Below are 15783 nucleotides of genomic sequence, written 5' to 3' on the forward strand. Positions count from 1 at the left end.
ACAGAACGGGTAATCATCAAGTGATCCATCCTCTGTTGCTCATTCCCAGCTTCTGGCAAACAAAGGCTAGGGACACCATCCCTGCCATCCTGGCTAATAGCCATTGATGGACCTATCCTCCATGAATTTATCTAGTTCTTTTTTGAACCCTGTTATAGTCTTGGCCTTCACAACATCCTCTGGCAAGTTGACTATACATGTACCGTAACAAAGTGTGTCTCACAGAAAACTACAAGTGTTCTTTATTAAAATGGCTGCTGTCTAATTAAGAGAAGACGAATACTACATACAGTTTATAGGAATTTGATACACTTGTTGAAACATCAGTGTAAAGATTTTGTAATCATCACAGAATCAATGGGCACTTGTCTACCCACTTTACAATGAAACCTGTAATTTCTGTGAACTCTGTAATGGTAGCTCTTAACAAAGACAACCAAGAAGCAGGTCAGTCTGGTTCTCAGGTGTTCTATTACACCCAGGGAAATATAGCCCCACCTAGTTAAGTTTCTACAGTGCATTCCCAATGAGTGTGACACTGTCGCACTTACAGTACCTGTGTTCACTAGACTAATTGCACTCTGTGCCACAGCAGTATTTCAAACCTACCTGAATATACTGTAGAGCTAAAAGGTAAGTCTATTTTTGTTAATGAATTTGGCTAAGTAATCACTGCAGCATTGATTTTTTGACAAGATATTTGGGTGAAAGTAGGGACTGGGTAACCAAACTCACAGCAAAACTACCCCTATAAGGAAAAACATTTATAGACAAATTAACTTGGGCCAGTAATTCCAGGATTTAACAGCAAAGCTAGGCAGAGATGTAAGAACCATAAAGAGAAGATGAAAATATTTCACTGTAATTTAAAGTTTGCGGATAATTGCTTTTCCTGCACTTTTAAGAAGTGATTTTTGCAAGTATGTTTAGGATTTGCTCTTAATGAACTCAGTCTAGGAATCAACATCAATCATTCCTCCCCCCTCCCCCAATTTAAATTATTCCTGTGGAACTTTGTATATGCTTAGAAGAAACCCAGTATGCTGATTTGCTGTAAGGAGAAGTGTTGCTAGATTATAATTGCATATTTTGAGTGTATGTACCTATACTGAGAGTATATAGGAAAGTGAATACTGATCTAGTTGCCAGCTATTCAGAGAGGCAACAGGATAACTGAATTAAAAAATACATTTTGTTTTTGGAATGCAAGCATTGCAAAAAATAATTTTAAAATACTTAGCAAAAAACAAACCTTCATGCCCTCGCCCCCAAAATAAACAACAAAGCAAAATAAAGAAAACAAGAGGTTTTAGTCATTTGTTCGCTGAGTTTAACAGCATGTTATCCTTGGAAAACAGTCTGATTTATCCAGGAAACAGACATGAGCACAACCATCCAATGCATTCCCCAGAGTATCAGTTTCAAATACATATTTTTTGAATTTCAGAAGAAGATATTCTACATATATTTAATTTTACATTTGTTCACTCTGTTTTGCGAGTATCAAATACTAGTGTGTAAAAGATGGAGTAAAGCTCTATTAATTAACACTTTGAAAAAAAGACCTCAAATTTGTAGTTGTGAAGATCACGTCACTGTCCCATAAGAAAATAATTCAGTGACCGCTATTCTTCTCTTGATGCACGTATAACTTCTGTCATCGGCCAATGGCAGTTCTGTCTGCAAATCTCTCCATATATTAAGCCAAAAATAAGTGTGGTTTTCGAAATCGTTTAAGAAAATCATTTTGAATGCCCTTTTAATATAAACAAAATTCCTCTTCAGCATTCACTAACCCTTTTTCCTCCATGTACAACTGGACATAATTCAATAACTGCAGAGATACTCAAATCAGAAAGAGAATGAGGAAATGCAATTCAGATGATAAAAGTGATGCAGTCTTTACCATAAAGACCGTGGCTGAAATCCTGATCCCACTGAAGTCAAGAGGAGTATGTCCACACTGCAGCTGGGAGGATGCCTCCCAGACTGGGTAGAAAGAATCATGATAGCTCTACTTGATCTGATGTGCTAAAAATAGAAACGGGGGCTGCCCAAAACCCAAAATTTGAGCTCGAATGGCTAGCTCAAGACACCACCCATGCTTTCATGGTCACACTGCTATTTTTACATCCTAGCGGAAGCAGAGCCCCCAACCTGAGACTGTCTACCTGGGCTAGGAGGCATGGTTGCATCTGCAGTGTAGACATACTCGAGGAGTTTTGCCATTGACTTCTACGAGGCCAGGATTTCACTGTGTGTATGCACATATGCACACATATGAATGTACAGGAGGAACCATATACAGTATGAATACTGCCCCAAAAGATCAATATAATAAGGTCAGTGCGTTAACTGTCATTAACCACAGAGTGACAAGGATTTTCACTAACCCTTCTCCTGGGTATTCAGTTTTAAGCAAAAAACAAACAAACAAACAAAAAAAACAACAAAAACAAAAAAAAAACCCTAGTAAAAATATGTGATAAGCCCAAACCTAGTTCAAAATTGTACTCAAGTCCAAAGTGATAAGCTACTGATGTCAAATGGTTGTTCAGGGATCTGTATGTAGCTCCATCTATATGCCCTGATCCTGTAACGAGATGCCTGCAGAAGGACTCCTGTGCCTGACTTTAGTAGGGCTCCACACTAAGACAGGGCATGCACACGTCAGTGCAGGATTGGGGCCATAATGAGGGAAGAGTCTAAGTCAGAGAGGGTGATTCAAAATTCATTTACACAGCTTTGACCTCAGTCTGACTTCAAAGTGATTTCAGTGTAGTTACTTACAGGTGCCAGCAAGATCAGAATCATCATATCAGATTATTTCTCCTTTTAAAAAATATTTTATAATTAGTTGCTCAAGCTAACTGGAAAATTCTTTAGATTCTGGCTAATCTTCTGGCTAGTCCAAGGTGCTGGAGCTGCAATATTTGCAGTTGTCCTATAATACCACTGTTTGCATGTTAAGCTCTAAGAGCAACAGGTGGCTTTCCAGGGCTGTTGTGTTGTTTCTGATCTGAATCTTAATGCTACACTAATACAAGACCAGTTAATTATTAGACACCAAGGGTTTCCAAGAAATACAACCTAAATATAGCCTTAGAACTACTGTAAAAAAATCTTTGTGGCAAGGAGTTTTCTCCCTTTTTGTCCCCCAGGAAAAAAAAAATACAGGATTAAGGAAATCATGAAAACCACATTGTTCAGTGGGGATGCTGACTCTTTAGCATTATGAGAGAGAAACAAAAGGTGCAGTTAAAGTGAACTGTTAGTAATTTCCCTTGGTAGTTTCAAATTACAGTCAAGGTGAAATAAGAAATCTGACAAAACTCACTTTGTTCAGTAATGACATGGCTACTGATACAAGGGAAAAAAGAGTCATGCCAGTGAGCTAAAACAATGGTACTTTCAAGATGAAAGCAAATATCTGAAAGTTTAATAAAAGCTCATTTAAAGTTTTGTTTGCTACACTTTTCTGTAATTACTCCTCATATTGGAAAAATGTCCCTATACCCGGGTAAGGTGAAAACAAAGCAACTTTCATTAATATAGTTGTGTGAGTTGACTGTTCAGTTACAGATCTGGGACTCCAGACACAAAGATTAGCTCTAAGCTGAAAGTTGCAATATTTATTTATGTAAAATAATAATAAAAACAAAGTTTTTAGTCTTTTATTTTTAGGTGAATAATTAAGGAATATTAATCCCACCTGGCAGATGACCACCCTATATTGGGAGACTAATCAATTTACCAACATGGAAACAATATTTATAAACAGATTGCTGAAAGCTGAATCCCACAAATATACATACATACCGATTCCACTCCTGGGCCCTACATCTTGTTCCCACTGAAGTCAATGGGAGTTCAGTCACTGACTGCAATGGGAGCAGGATCAGACCTAATGTCAGGTTTATTGACTAATAGCTGAAACTGAACCATATCATCTGTCAAAGGACAGAAGTCTCTGTAGGGAGGGTGACACAGAGACAAGCTGGCTTACTCCAGTGGCTACTGTTAGAGTCCCTATACTCATCCCTCTCCCCTGCTGTGCAGAGAGGAGCAAAGCTGTGGAAAAACCCACAGTTAGAAAAGGAAAATGGTCCAGACAGTGGCGCTGAAGGGTGAAAGGGGAAAGAGCCAGGTTACTGCCTCTAGGCAGCATGTCTCCTCCCTATAGGCAACAAAACATGCATAAGCCTCAAGCTGTCACTACTCTTGAAAGCTAGATAAGTATATGGCAATATGTCTGTCTAAAGATCCAAGAGACTGGGGATCAGAATTCTTGCTGATCCTTGGTTGCACATTTGCAAATCAGGGCAGACTGCACTGCTTTGGTGTTGGTGTTTGGTTCTGAAGCAGAAATGCACCTCCGCTAATTCCATGGGCTGGCTTAGCTGCTGAGCTGTTATGAATCCCCTGGCAGCAGCTGTATTCCTGTGATGGTCTCCCCCTCAAGGTCACAAAACATGTAAGGCAAATCATGACCTTCAAAGGCTAATTGCAACAACAATTACACCACTTTGCATGGGAACACACTCTGTTACTTAGCTCTTCAGCTTTGCCACACCCCTATTACTCACATATTGCTGGGTGCTACCCTCTGACCAGAAAGCATCAATTGCGGAAGCATGTCCTTTTAGGCATGGGTCTTGGTGCAAGGGGTTCTTGGATACACGTAATAGCAAGTTGTTACAGACTGTGAGCTGTAGAATGGAGGGGAGTATGCAGCTTTGCCTATGGAAGCATTCAAAAAGCTTTGTTGCTCAATAGTAATGCTTTGAGAGAATATTACTACTATGTTAAGTAGTGTTAAGTTAAGGAGTGTTAAGTTCTCAACATGCAAACCTTCAAATATGTCTACATTGCAATTAAACACCCACAGCTGGCTGGTGTTAGCTGAGTTAGGCTCACGGGACTCAGGCTGTAAAACCATGGTGTAGATGTTTGCGCCTGGGCTACAGCCCAGGCTCTAGGACCCTCCCCTGTCACAAAGCCCTGGGTCTGAATGCCTACACCACAATTTTACAGTCCCCTCAGCCCAAGCCTGACTCAGCTGACACAGGCCAGCCACAGCTGTTTAACTGCAGTGTAGATATACCTTTAGGAACCTCCATGACTTCATTTCTCTAGTATCAAGCCGCTGTAAGTTTTCATCAACATGTCTGGGTCTTCATTGTCCAGCTCTCAGTTTCACATAATAAATTAAATCACAAAACTGTTCACTTCTTTCAGGTTCTCTACATAAAGAAACAAACCACAAAGCCAATACCATGCTGCCTTCCAGTGGAATTCTTTTTATTTTGCTGCCGGTTAGTTTAGGGTGGACCAGAAGCAATGGTCACAGTAGTACAGTCAATACAACAAACACTGACAATAATTCAACTACAGATACGACTCCACCTTCACACCAAGGAACTTCACATCAGCTAGGTCTTACTGGAACTAATGGAATAACTCCTGCTATAAGCCATGTTGCACCAACAACGGCCAATAAAAATGCAACAAAAAGTACAGTAATAGAGAGTAACACTCAAAGCAACAGTGTAGCTCAAAGATCCATTAATGGCACAGGGTTATTTTTGACTTCAAACGTGGATAAGGGTTCAACAAATACCTCTGCCAAAAATGTCAACAGAATCTCACCATCTTCGACACTATCCATAACCATGAGTGACTTTTCTACAGCGACTGAAAGCAACATGCCTACAAATGCTGGTGTATCATCGAAAACGGAAGCCAAAAGCTTCACTTCAGTCACCTATAAGACCAGTTCTACTGCAACAATCTCCACCAAAGACTTTCTAAAGAGCCCCACAGAAGTCTCATCTACCAACAGTCCACCAAATAGACTGACCACATTATCCACACACCACAGTGGCAGTGTCACAACAGACTTCAAAACAATTTCACAGACTACAAAAAACGCACACCAGAATTTCACCAACCATTCTACCGTCCCATCAAATCCGAAAGAACATAACAAAGGTAAAGGTTTAACTACAGTAAAAAAAGGTTCAACGGCGTAATGATGCTGAACACTAAAATGTTTACATTGTCTGGGAAGCTGTAAAGATGTGTGAACTGCTTCAGATAAAACTAGACCTCACCTGAAAGTTTGTTGAAATTCAAAAAAACTTAGGTAACTTTTACCATATATAATTTTCTGCATTTCTGGGACCACAGGCAGAAATATTTATTTATTTATTTCAATTGCAACAGGAAGGGACAGATCCTGGGCTGCCATGCAGCTATTTTGAACTGCATTGCCAGATTCCATCTGGTATTTAGCAGCAGTGTTGAGGAGACCATTTAGTGGCGGAGGGCTAGAAAGAAGTAACAAAGTTTGTATTATTTGTATTACAGTAAAATCTAGATCTTCTACCAAGATCATAGCCAGACTATGGTAACGATTGCCCATATACATTGTGAGAAATATTCTCAGCACCAAACTCCTTACAATCTAAATAAACAACCAAAACTGGTGAAGGGGAGGAGAAAGGAAAACACTATTATCTCCATTTTACACATGGGGAACTGAGGCACATTTTCAAGTGGTTTCGGAGCTTAAGATCCACTGAAAGTCTCTTAGGTACTCTGGAAAATGATACTCTGAGTTACCTGTCAAAGGTCACATAGGAAGTCTGTGGCAGAGACATGAATTAATCTGAGGTCTCCTGAAGCCCCAGGCCAGTGTATGGTATTTGTGAACTGGCATACTGAAAAATTTCTTGTTTCTGAACTATATTGATATATAGATACTATAATGGGAATATTCCCAGCAGACTGCTTCAGTGAGAGTATCATTCAAATTGGATCTATTTATAGGGAATGGTCCACTGGAAATCATTGAAAATGTTTTGTTTTATCTGCTGCATCAGTCTGGAGTAGCCCCAACACACTGAGTTTCTGAGTTTTGCTTTATATTAATTTCTGCTTATCTATTTATCTATTTTCATAGGAAATGTAATGCAGCTCTGCTTTGGTTCGGTGAATGTGCAAACTTTCCCTCCCCATCCTTTCAACTTCTGCATATATGAAATAGATCCCCATGCTCAAAGCATTTAAAGCAACAAATCAATCATTTCTTAAGCATGAAGGACACACAGAGTGCAGAACACTTTTGTAACTAATGCCTTCAATTTATAAATAATGCCCAAATGGATTGCCCGTCTTGTATTTTATTACTATCAATTTGGTTAAGCCTGGGAAAACAATATAGCATAAAACCAAAAATAGCATTTCTCTATTCTGCTCTTTCGGATTGGGGCTTCAGTGAATGAGAAAGGAAGATTCGAAGACACAGTATTTTTATACCATTAATTTGCCTGCAGGCTTTTAACACGGGACAGAAATGCTTCTCCAGCATATACAGTAGTTTACACTAAGAACTGGAGGCTATCTTCATGTTTTCAAGCTTCTCTCTATAGCTCTAATAGTTACAATGTATCAGGACTTTTTGCCTAAAGTGACTCTGAAAGAGGGCATTCAAAAAAAGAGGTGAAAATGCAAAGAAAAGTTTTATAAAACCCAAGAAAAATGTTGGGGAGAAAAAAAATAATTTTGCTACCTGAAAAACTAAAAAGGTTAGAGCTAACACTTTCTAGGTTTCTGATTTTGGATGCCTAACAAAGTGTCTGAAAAATTGGGCACCCAAAACCAGAGGCACCTAAAATCACAGGCTCTCTTTATAGTTTGGTCTAAATACTTACAACTGTAATATTAAAGCGATTTTATCAGAAGACAGTGCAAGGCCTTGTGGTCAGAGCGGGTGGCTGGGAACCACAACTCGGGGATTCTGTTCACAGCTGTTGGTCAAATACTTGCTTGACTGGGAAAAGTTATACTAAAACGTTTCGTGCCACGTTTGTAAATAAGAGAGAGTAATACTTCCTTGCCTCATGGGATTGTTGACGGGCTGACTTAACTATTATTGTCTGTAAAGTGAAATATGTCACAGTGGGCCAGATTCTCAACTCGTGTAAAATGTCAGCTGAGGATCTGGCCCTATAGATTTATAAATTTTCATTAGAATAATTTTGTTATCCTTTTCCCCTCTCCTAGAGAATCACCACAGTGCAGGAGTAGTGTTTGGTGCGATTGTAGGAGCCATTTTAGGATCTGCATTAATTGGTCTGATTGGGTACTTTATATGTGGGAAGAGAAAGTCTGGCTCATTTTCCCATCAGCGACTTTATGATGACACAAGGAGTGAACCAGGTAAAGAATATCACAAATGTTCCGGGAGTAGAAGGACTTTCCTATTCTGCACAGAACTCTTGAGGTGAATTTTTTGCCCCACTGAAGTCAATGGGAATTTTGATATTGACTTCAATAGAGCTAGGATTTCACTGCTATTTTTTTTTATTTAGAGTGTACAAGTCAGTTTGGCAAATGGTTTTAAAGTACATCAGCACTGGAAGACTATCAGCACTGAAATGGTTTTGCCTATGTCCTCGTGGCAGTTGCTGGGTTCCAGCCCAAGTTAAAAAAGAACTTGGGCACTAACCCATACCAGCATGTGGGTGCATGCAGCACCTCCAACCCAATGTTACAGGTTTTTCTGTGTGGATGGTAGGGAAGTTTGGGCTAAAATCCAGGTTTAACTGTACAATGAAGATAGTCCCTTTAGACTTTGATACCATTTAATATATACAAAGCAGTTAAACAACATGCAACAGCTGAATAAGTTCATACTAAGTGGAATTTGTACAACTACTGAGTTGAATGAACAGCAGTCATTGTCAATCAGCATCATTAAGCCAATGGGTTATCTGCAAATTCCCCCATAAATAAATCCAGGAAGGTACCTTTCATGTGTTTTCAGAACTTCAGTGTGCAAAAATATCCATGCTCGCAAAATAACATGGGTTACACAGAATAGTATTGAGATATCAAGGTAAAATTGTAATCAAAGGAGAATATTAATAAGATATATCAACTACAATATGTACTGTAGAACACCACTAGCATAAAACACTGCAACACAGTTAGGCCATGTCTGTATTTTAATTGTGTCATTTTTTGTTGTTTAAAAACCAGTTTCTGTTAACACTGGCTTTGATCCTGTAATTTGAACTGCACCCTTGTGGATAATGGAGCTGTGCATGACTGCAAAAGTCCTACTGGTTGGATCTGGGTTGTGGTATCAGAACCATGGTTTTGCCAGCATTGTCGCTAAAAGTCGCATAACTGTTAAAAATGCTTTTGAAAAAAATTGCAAACAGCAATCTGACTGCCTTGAGACTATCTACTTTGGAGAGTGGTTTATAAAAAATCCTCCATCCTTATCACTAGCAAAACCCATGTTAGCTGGAATAACGATGAAAGTTTCCAAAGATGTGCAAATTTGTATTTATGGATTCAAGGTGTAAAATCCAGACAAAGATTAAAAAACCCAAAACCAACTAACCAAACCTCACAAAGCACAAGTAGGTATCAGATACTGTATGAGTAGCTTTAAGGGAGAGAAATAAATCAACTGTCCAACTCAGCACTTTAATAGGCATTTTCTGTCTTTAGGTTTGCTTTTGTGACAGCTGCAGCTTTGAGGCTGAAGGCAGAATTTCACTGTAGTGATCCATTTTATTGAGCTGCCTTGATTTTAAATTCTTGTAATTATTTTGAAATGAGCCAGGCATACATATACCTCACAAGTTAAGAGTCTAGCACTCAACACATTCATCTGTTATACTTCTCGGTCTAGTGTAGACTAAGAGCTTTTCAATCTTCATTGCCTCACAGAATCAATAAAAACAACCACAAGACAACATTTCAAAACAGATATAAATGACTTATATTGAACATAGCCAAGCACATTTTCAGCAGTTTCTCTTATAGACAATAGGTTATAGTGTTTAATAAAATATGGCCTATGCATAATTATTAATGCATAGTTGCCAGTGATCAAACACCTCCGGAACATTTTTTCCACGTGTTGAAACATGTTGTACTGAGATTATTGTCGTTTTGATTTTTTTTATTACAGTGTATACTTTTTTCTTAAACAGGAAGCTAATGTGTAATTTATCTAGAAATTTGTGAACACACCTGTATGTGCACACCACCACTCTTTCCACAATAGTACACAAATGAGAGTTCCCACAATCAAAATAGGCCGGGGAAGTGAATTAAATTTCTTTTACTCTATTTTTAAAATCTCTCTCTCCCACATAGATGTACATAAGAATGTAATTCTTAATGTGTTGAACCATAATTCAGAAAACAATGCCATTGTCCGGCTATAATGGAAGTAGGGCAGGAGATACTGGAATGTTGTTTAATTAAGCCGCAATTTTATTCTTAAATGCCTGGGAGTATCTGGCAGATACAAGTGTACAGTGCAGGTAATTCCATAATCAGTTAAATATATACCTGAGCAGCTTCCATCAGCTCTTCCCCTTACCCATGCTGGGGACCAGCCAATCTGTTGCTGGAGCCTCACCATCCCCCGCAACCCCAAAGGAGGATTAAAGGGTGGGCTATAAAGGATAGGGGGTTGGTTCCCTGCCATAACAGTCACAGGAGCCCTGAATTTCCCCCCCCCCCCAAAATATTTCTGCTCCTTTAAATAATACCTCCTTTAAATCCTTTACCAATCTATTTTATCTGTTCAATATACCCTTCCCTACAGAGTACTTGCACTGGACATCTGTCCGACATTTACATAATGAGTTGCAACATCATATCCTAATTCCTGTTTCATGTTTGCCTCAACTAAGGCCCCCAGAACCTATTGTGCGGAAGGTAACCCTTCCCCCCCACATATACACTTAACATTGGCCAATCTGGCAGTGAGGGAAAAATTCCTTCCCAGACCCCGAGAAAGGAGTGAACAGCACAATACCCACAGCAGGTCCTGACAAAACCTGATCTTTCACCACTTCCATAGGTGGGTGCTGATCCAGGGTAAAAGAGGGCTTTTCCTGCACTGCATGGACCTATATAGTCTCCCCTCTCTTCTGGTCCCCTGGTGGGAGGATGGGTCAGCGTCCCCATGCTGAACTGGTCTGCCACTGCAGCAGAAAGTCACTCCCTGGCTCTCTAGCCCTTAAAGGGGCACTCACTTTTTCCAGCATGCCAGACAACGGACCCCACTGCTTCATGTGCAGAGAGGTCATTCATGTACTGTTGTTTCATTATTATTAATATATATTTATATCACAGTAGCACCTGGAGACCCCAATCAAGACCATAGCCCCATTGTGCCTGGTGTTTGAGACATGTAACATTATTTTCTTTTGTAGATACTATGCTGGTTTATTGTATATGTCCTGTAAAAATGTTGCCAGTAGGGCCATAATGAATTGTGCAGCCAAGTAATGCACTTTGTAGGCACAGAAATTACATAATTAAAGACCCATGTAGGTGTTTATGATAGTTGATGGTTAAACACTGACCAGTTCTGGCAGAATTATGAACCTATATTGTACAATATACATTTTGGACACCAACTGTTTTACAAACACAGATCCACAAACGTTGAGAAACAAAAATCCAGTGTAAAGTCACTGGCACTATTCATGTGCAGACATTTTCTGATATTTCTATGTTTACACTCAGATCTTCAGAAGAACAGCATTTTGCTGTTTTGATCATTTTCTTGACAGTAAAGAAATATGGGAGAGATTTAATATACTATAGTTTATGGTACAGTTTGGATTCAATCTAGTCCTAGAGTAACTTGGAGTATTCATCTTTGAGTGAAAAAAATTAACTACAATATTTTTAGTGAAACGGTGTTATTCTTTTTTAACTGAAGAGAGGAAAGATGGTCTTGTTGCTAAAGCACCAGACAGGTAATTAGAATATGTAGGTTCTATTCCTGGCTCTTCTACAGACATCTTGTGTGGGCAAGCCACCCAGGACCCCATCCAAAGCCCACTGAAGTCAATTTATAGAGTTCAGTGAGTTTGGATCAGGTCCTGAATCTTTCTCTGTCTCAGTTCCTCGTCTGTAAAAAGGGGAAAACAACTTTTTTCTACCTCAGATGTTGCAAGACTAAATTTATTAATGTTGAAGCACTCAGACACTATAGTGATAAGAACCATTGAAAAAAATCTATAAATAATCATGATGTATTTTTCCAGTTCTCCGATTAGATAATTCATCGCATAATGTGAGCTTTGGTGATTTCTCTTACTACAATCCCAGCACAACAAACAAGCCAGCCGCACAGAACAGCGGAGGAAGACCATATGATGGCATTCCAATGGGTGACATGACTTCATCTCAACCCCCAGCATAATGTCCGAGGGTAACGTCCGCTGGCTTCAGATTACAAACTCGTTTGTGATCTATGTACCTTGTTTTACATACATTGCTCCCACAGTATTTTGCAAGTTTATTCCCCCTGAAATAATCCTTTGGCTATTAACATGAAAGGCTTTGGATAGCATATCTGAAATCACAAGATATATTTACACATGCTGGTCATACACTGCTGTGCCAGAGCACCACTGTCCCAATTGGTAATTAAACTAAATTCAATGCTCAATCTGCTTCTGTGTTAAAAGACACTATGCTATCTTTTTAAAAACAATATTAGCAAACTGCACAGAAAGAGGCAAAATCCTGTTTGTTACACCTAGTCAACTTCCTTTGGCTTCAGTCGAGGTTGCAAACAGGCAATGGAGCAAAATATGACCAGGATTCTAAGGAAAGTTTAGCACCTAGACAAAATAACCATAATGACTATCTTGATGAGAAGCTGCTTTCTTCAAATGTCATTTCTATCAGATCTGCGGGTCGGGAGATTTCCTCCCCGCCTTGATATTTGCATCTACCCGAGAGAAAAAACTATAAGGCACTGGTTTTAATTACATTACTTACAGCTTGCAATTTGCCAGGCCAAACTGATTTACTGTTTATCATGAAGAGAATTTGCTCACACTGATACAGTTACAATTACTACAGAAAGGAGACCACAAGAATGAATAGTCAACACTTCCTCCTCCTCTGCACCAGTTGGTCTATTATCTGCATTGCAGGTTAGGATCTGTAAAAATGATGCAGCATATTTTGGGATGGGCTACGTAGAAGGAAGGAATTCTCTTTGGGTAAAACATGTAAAAAGAATACAGAGAACCACAGACCAGTTTAAAATCTTTGCTCATTCAGCAAGTCTAAAAATCAGGGAGATATCCAAAATAATAACATAATTTATCCGTTTATAGCCACCTAAGATGCCTAAAGACATAAGAAGAGCTTTAGGAAGGTAAAATATTACTAGTAAGAACATCATGATGCTTAGGGGCCTCAAAGATTAAGTGTGGGACACATGTTTATTGCTATGGATCTTAATGTGTGTCATTAAGAGTGGGCACTTTGGGCCCAGTCAATGGAGCTACACCCATAAATATCAGCTGAAAACCTGGCCACGAGTGTGTTAAATTCACAGACTCCTTCTCTTCCCTTTTGCACTGGCTGCAGCTGGGAGAGTGAGAAATGCCTGTTCATGTGTATTATATAAATACAGCGTCTATGTGGCAATTAACTTCATCACAATGGTACAGCATTGGTTTGAATAGAGGCAGTGCTCTGTGTGGACCAATGTTAAAGTCTCAGGGTACAAATATGCAGCACTTTCACAGGAAGAACTATCTACCCATCTATCTCAGATAGTTACAGCATGCTAATCTTGAAATAATCTTGGTGTTGCCACTGACTTCCCATTGCAAACTTATTATCGACTGCAATGAAAGATAACTGGATCAGACCCCTCAGTTGTAAAAACTGCATCTGCCTTCTTTCGAACAAAGAAATGTTATGTAATGGTAACTCCTGTTTAAGAGTTGCCTCTGAGCCTTTGTTTGATGCCTCCTAGTGTGGAACATGATGTCACAGTGAATGCAGAGAGACTCTCAAAGAATAAATATATGAAATCGTCCTGTAAATAGTCAACACAAAACCTTCTGACCTGCCTTTAACTCACTTTAATTAGCCTTTGCCTACAAGCTTTCAAATCTGTTAATTTTACAATGCGCCGAATTGGATTACACTAATTTTGGCCCCAAACCTTCAATTAACTCTGTGTGAGTGGACCTCTCTGCACACATGACATAGATTGCCGGATTAAAGGCCTTGTTTTTCCTACAGTCATTACATTCCGAACATAAATTAGTAGTGGAGTATTTTTAATGTCCTACTAGTACAAACATTGATTTGATGAAAATAGGAAAAATATAATAAACATGGATACTACTTGCTTAACATTATATTAAACTTCAAATCCCTCTAAAACTAATAGTCATCTATAGAGGGAGAGGTGAAGAGAACACTTAGGAAGGAAAATGGACTTACCCCATATTGCCATAAAAATAGCAAAGAAGACAGTCCCTCCATTATCAAACAAATGTGTAACCTAAGCAGAAAGTAAAACACATAATGCAAAACAAATAAATAATAATAATACCACTTTACATTCATATAGTATCCCCCTCCAGCCCCCAAAAAGGCTCCCAACATTCTTTACAGGTTTTAGACCTCAAAATATAGGCATCCTTTTAGGAAGCCCTAATCCCACATAAAGGTGCACGCATCAGCATTTATATGCTGATATGAATTCCATTCATCCCCCACTATTCCCATTGCTAGTCCAGGCCTGAATTATCTTTCACAGCAATTCCCACTCTGGCCTCAGTCATCTTTAATGTGTTCAAAATACTGTCTCAAAACTCAATTACTTTGCCAGCTATTCTGACCACATCCCACGAGTCTTCAAATTTTTCCTTGGTTTCCTCTCACTTGCTGCATCAGATTTAAGCTCCTTGTCCTGTCCTTTTAGGGCCTGAACAACTTAAATCAGGCCTACCTACCCACTTTCATCTCTTTATTTCCCTCTCCCGCAAGAATGTTCCTTGTCTAACCATTCCCTTCATTCTCCTTTCCTTCCTTGCAACTCCATTCTTCAATCCCTTGTCTCACTTGGTCCACTAGGCCTCCATGCTCTCCCTCTAAACCCCTCTTGAAAATATCCTTCCCTTCTAAAGAGTCTATAAATCCTAATCACTCTCAAAATGAAGAATAAAACCATCCAGATATTAACAAAAATTAACGTCAAAATGAAGTAATTATAGCACTAAGGTATGCATCACATTCCACCTCTCAATCACTTTTGCTGTTTCTTGCACCCTATTGCCCATTTTCTACTTACAGTGTAAACTCTTTGGGATAGATCTGTTTTATCTGCAAAGTTCAGATAAAGTTCATGGTGGGTGGTAGATAAATTGTAATTGAAAACTGTTACATGACTGACTATGTGTCAGTTTGAGTGCCCTAATGGGGTTTGTTGTCCCAATTTTGAAAATGGTGTCCTCTATGTATTGTTCAGGGTTCATTTTATCCATCATAGAAATATAGGCATTTCCATGGTAGAAATCCAGCAGTCACTGTGTGTGAGCCACAGTAGGCGAGGAGGCTCAGGTGAAGAATAATTTCTCCTACTGAAAGGGGATTTTAGGTAGGCAATTGCCAGTGATTAAATTTGGTCAGGGATAATGGGCTGAAACATATTCTAGTGAAAAAATGCTATAAAATGTTTGGTGAGCATCAGTGACCGGAACCTCAGTTTCAAGTGTCATTTGAAAGATGACATACATCATTACATTATATTGGAGTAATGATGTATAACCCTTGTATAATCCTTGAGACCCATAACCCTTGAGACCATCACCTCACAAGCACAGCATTCCTGGTGGCCATCAGGAATGCTGTGCTTGTGAGGTGATGGTCTCAAGGGTTATGGGATATTGAAGGGATTGACAGTCTGCTGAAGGGAGT

General features: G+C 39.2%; 2 protein-coding genes across 3 annotated transcripts in view; one reads left to right on the top strand and one right to left on the bottom strand.

Annotated features, from left to right (window-relative positions):
* ANO3 (anoctamin 3) overlaps positions 1–15783 on the bottom strand; it is a 382443-nt gene that overhangs the window by 46250 nt on the left and 320410 nt on the right. For both annotated transcript variants that reach the window (XM_075129454.1, XM_048853572.2), the window contains exon 14: positions 14305–14365. In XM_075129454.1, the coding sequence (XP_074985555.1) occupies positions 14305–14365 (61 nt within the window). The remainder of the gene's footprint in view (positions 1–14304; positions 14366–15783) is intronic.
* MUC15 (mucin 15, cell surface associated) lies at positions 547–15646 on the top strand. The gene is made up of 4 exons (XM_048853576.2): positions 547–633; positions 5239–5991; positions 8068–8223; positions 12093–15646. Exons 2-4 carry the CDS (start codon positions 5277–5279, stop codon positions 12248–12250), a joined length of 1029 nt encoding a protein of 342 aa, XP_048709533.2. The 5' UTR covers positions 547–633; positions 5239–5276; the 3' UTR covers positions 12251–15646.

The sequence above is a fragment of the Caretta caretta genome, chromosome 6, assembly GCF_965140235.1.
Source record: "Caretta caretta isolate rCarCar2 chromosome 6, rCarCar1.hap1, whole genome shotgun sequence".
NCBI lineage: Eukaryota > Metazoa > Chordata > Testudines > Cheloniidae > Caretta > Caretta caretta.

Excerpts from the sequence above, each read along its gene's own strand:
- MUC15 (XM_048853576.2), top strand. The coding sequence starts at position 5,277 with ATGCTGCCTTCCAGTGGAATTCTTTTTATTTTGCTGCCGGTTAGTTTA. Across the intron at positions 5,992-8,067 it reads TCCGAAAGAACATAACAAAG|AGAATCACCACAGTGCAGGA; the intron begins GTAAAGGTTTAA and ends CCCCTCTCCTAG. Across the intron at positions 8,224-12,092 it reads TGACACAAGGAGTGAACCAG|TTCTCCGATTAGATAATTCA; the intron begins GTAAAGAATATC and ends GTATTTTTCCAG.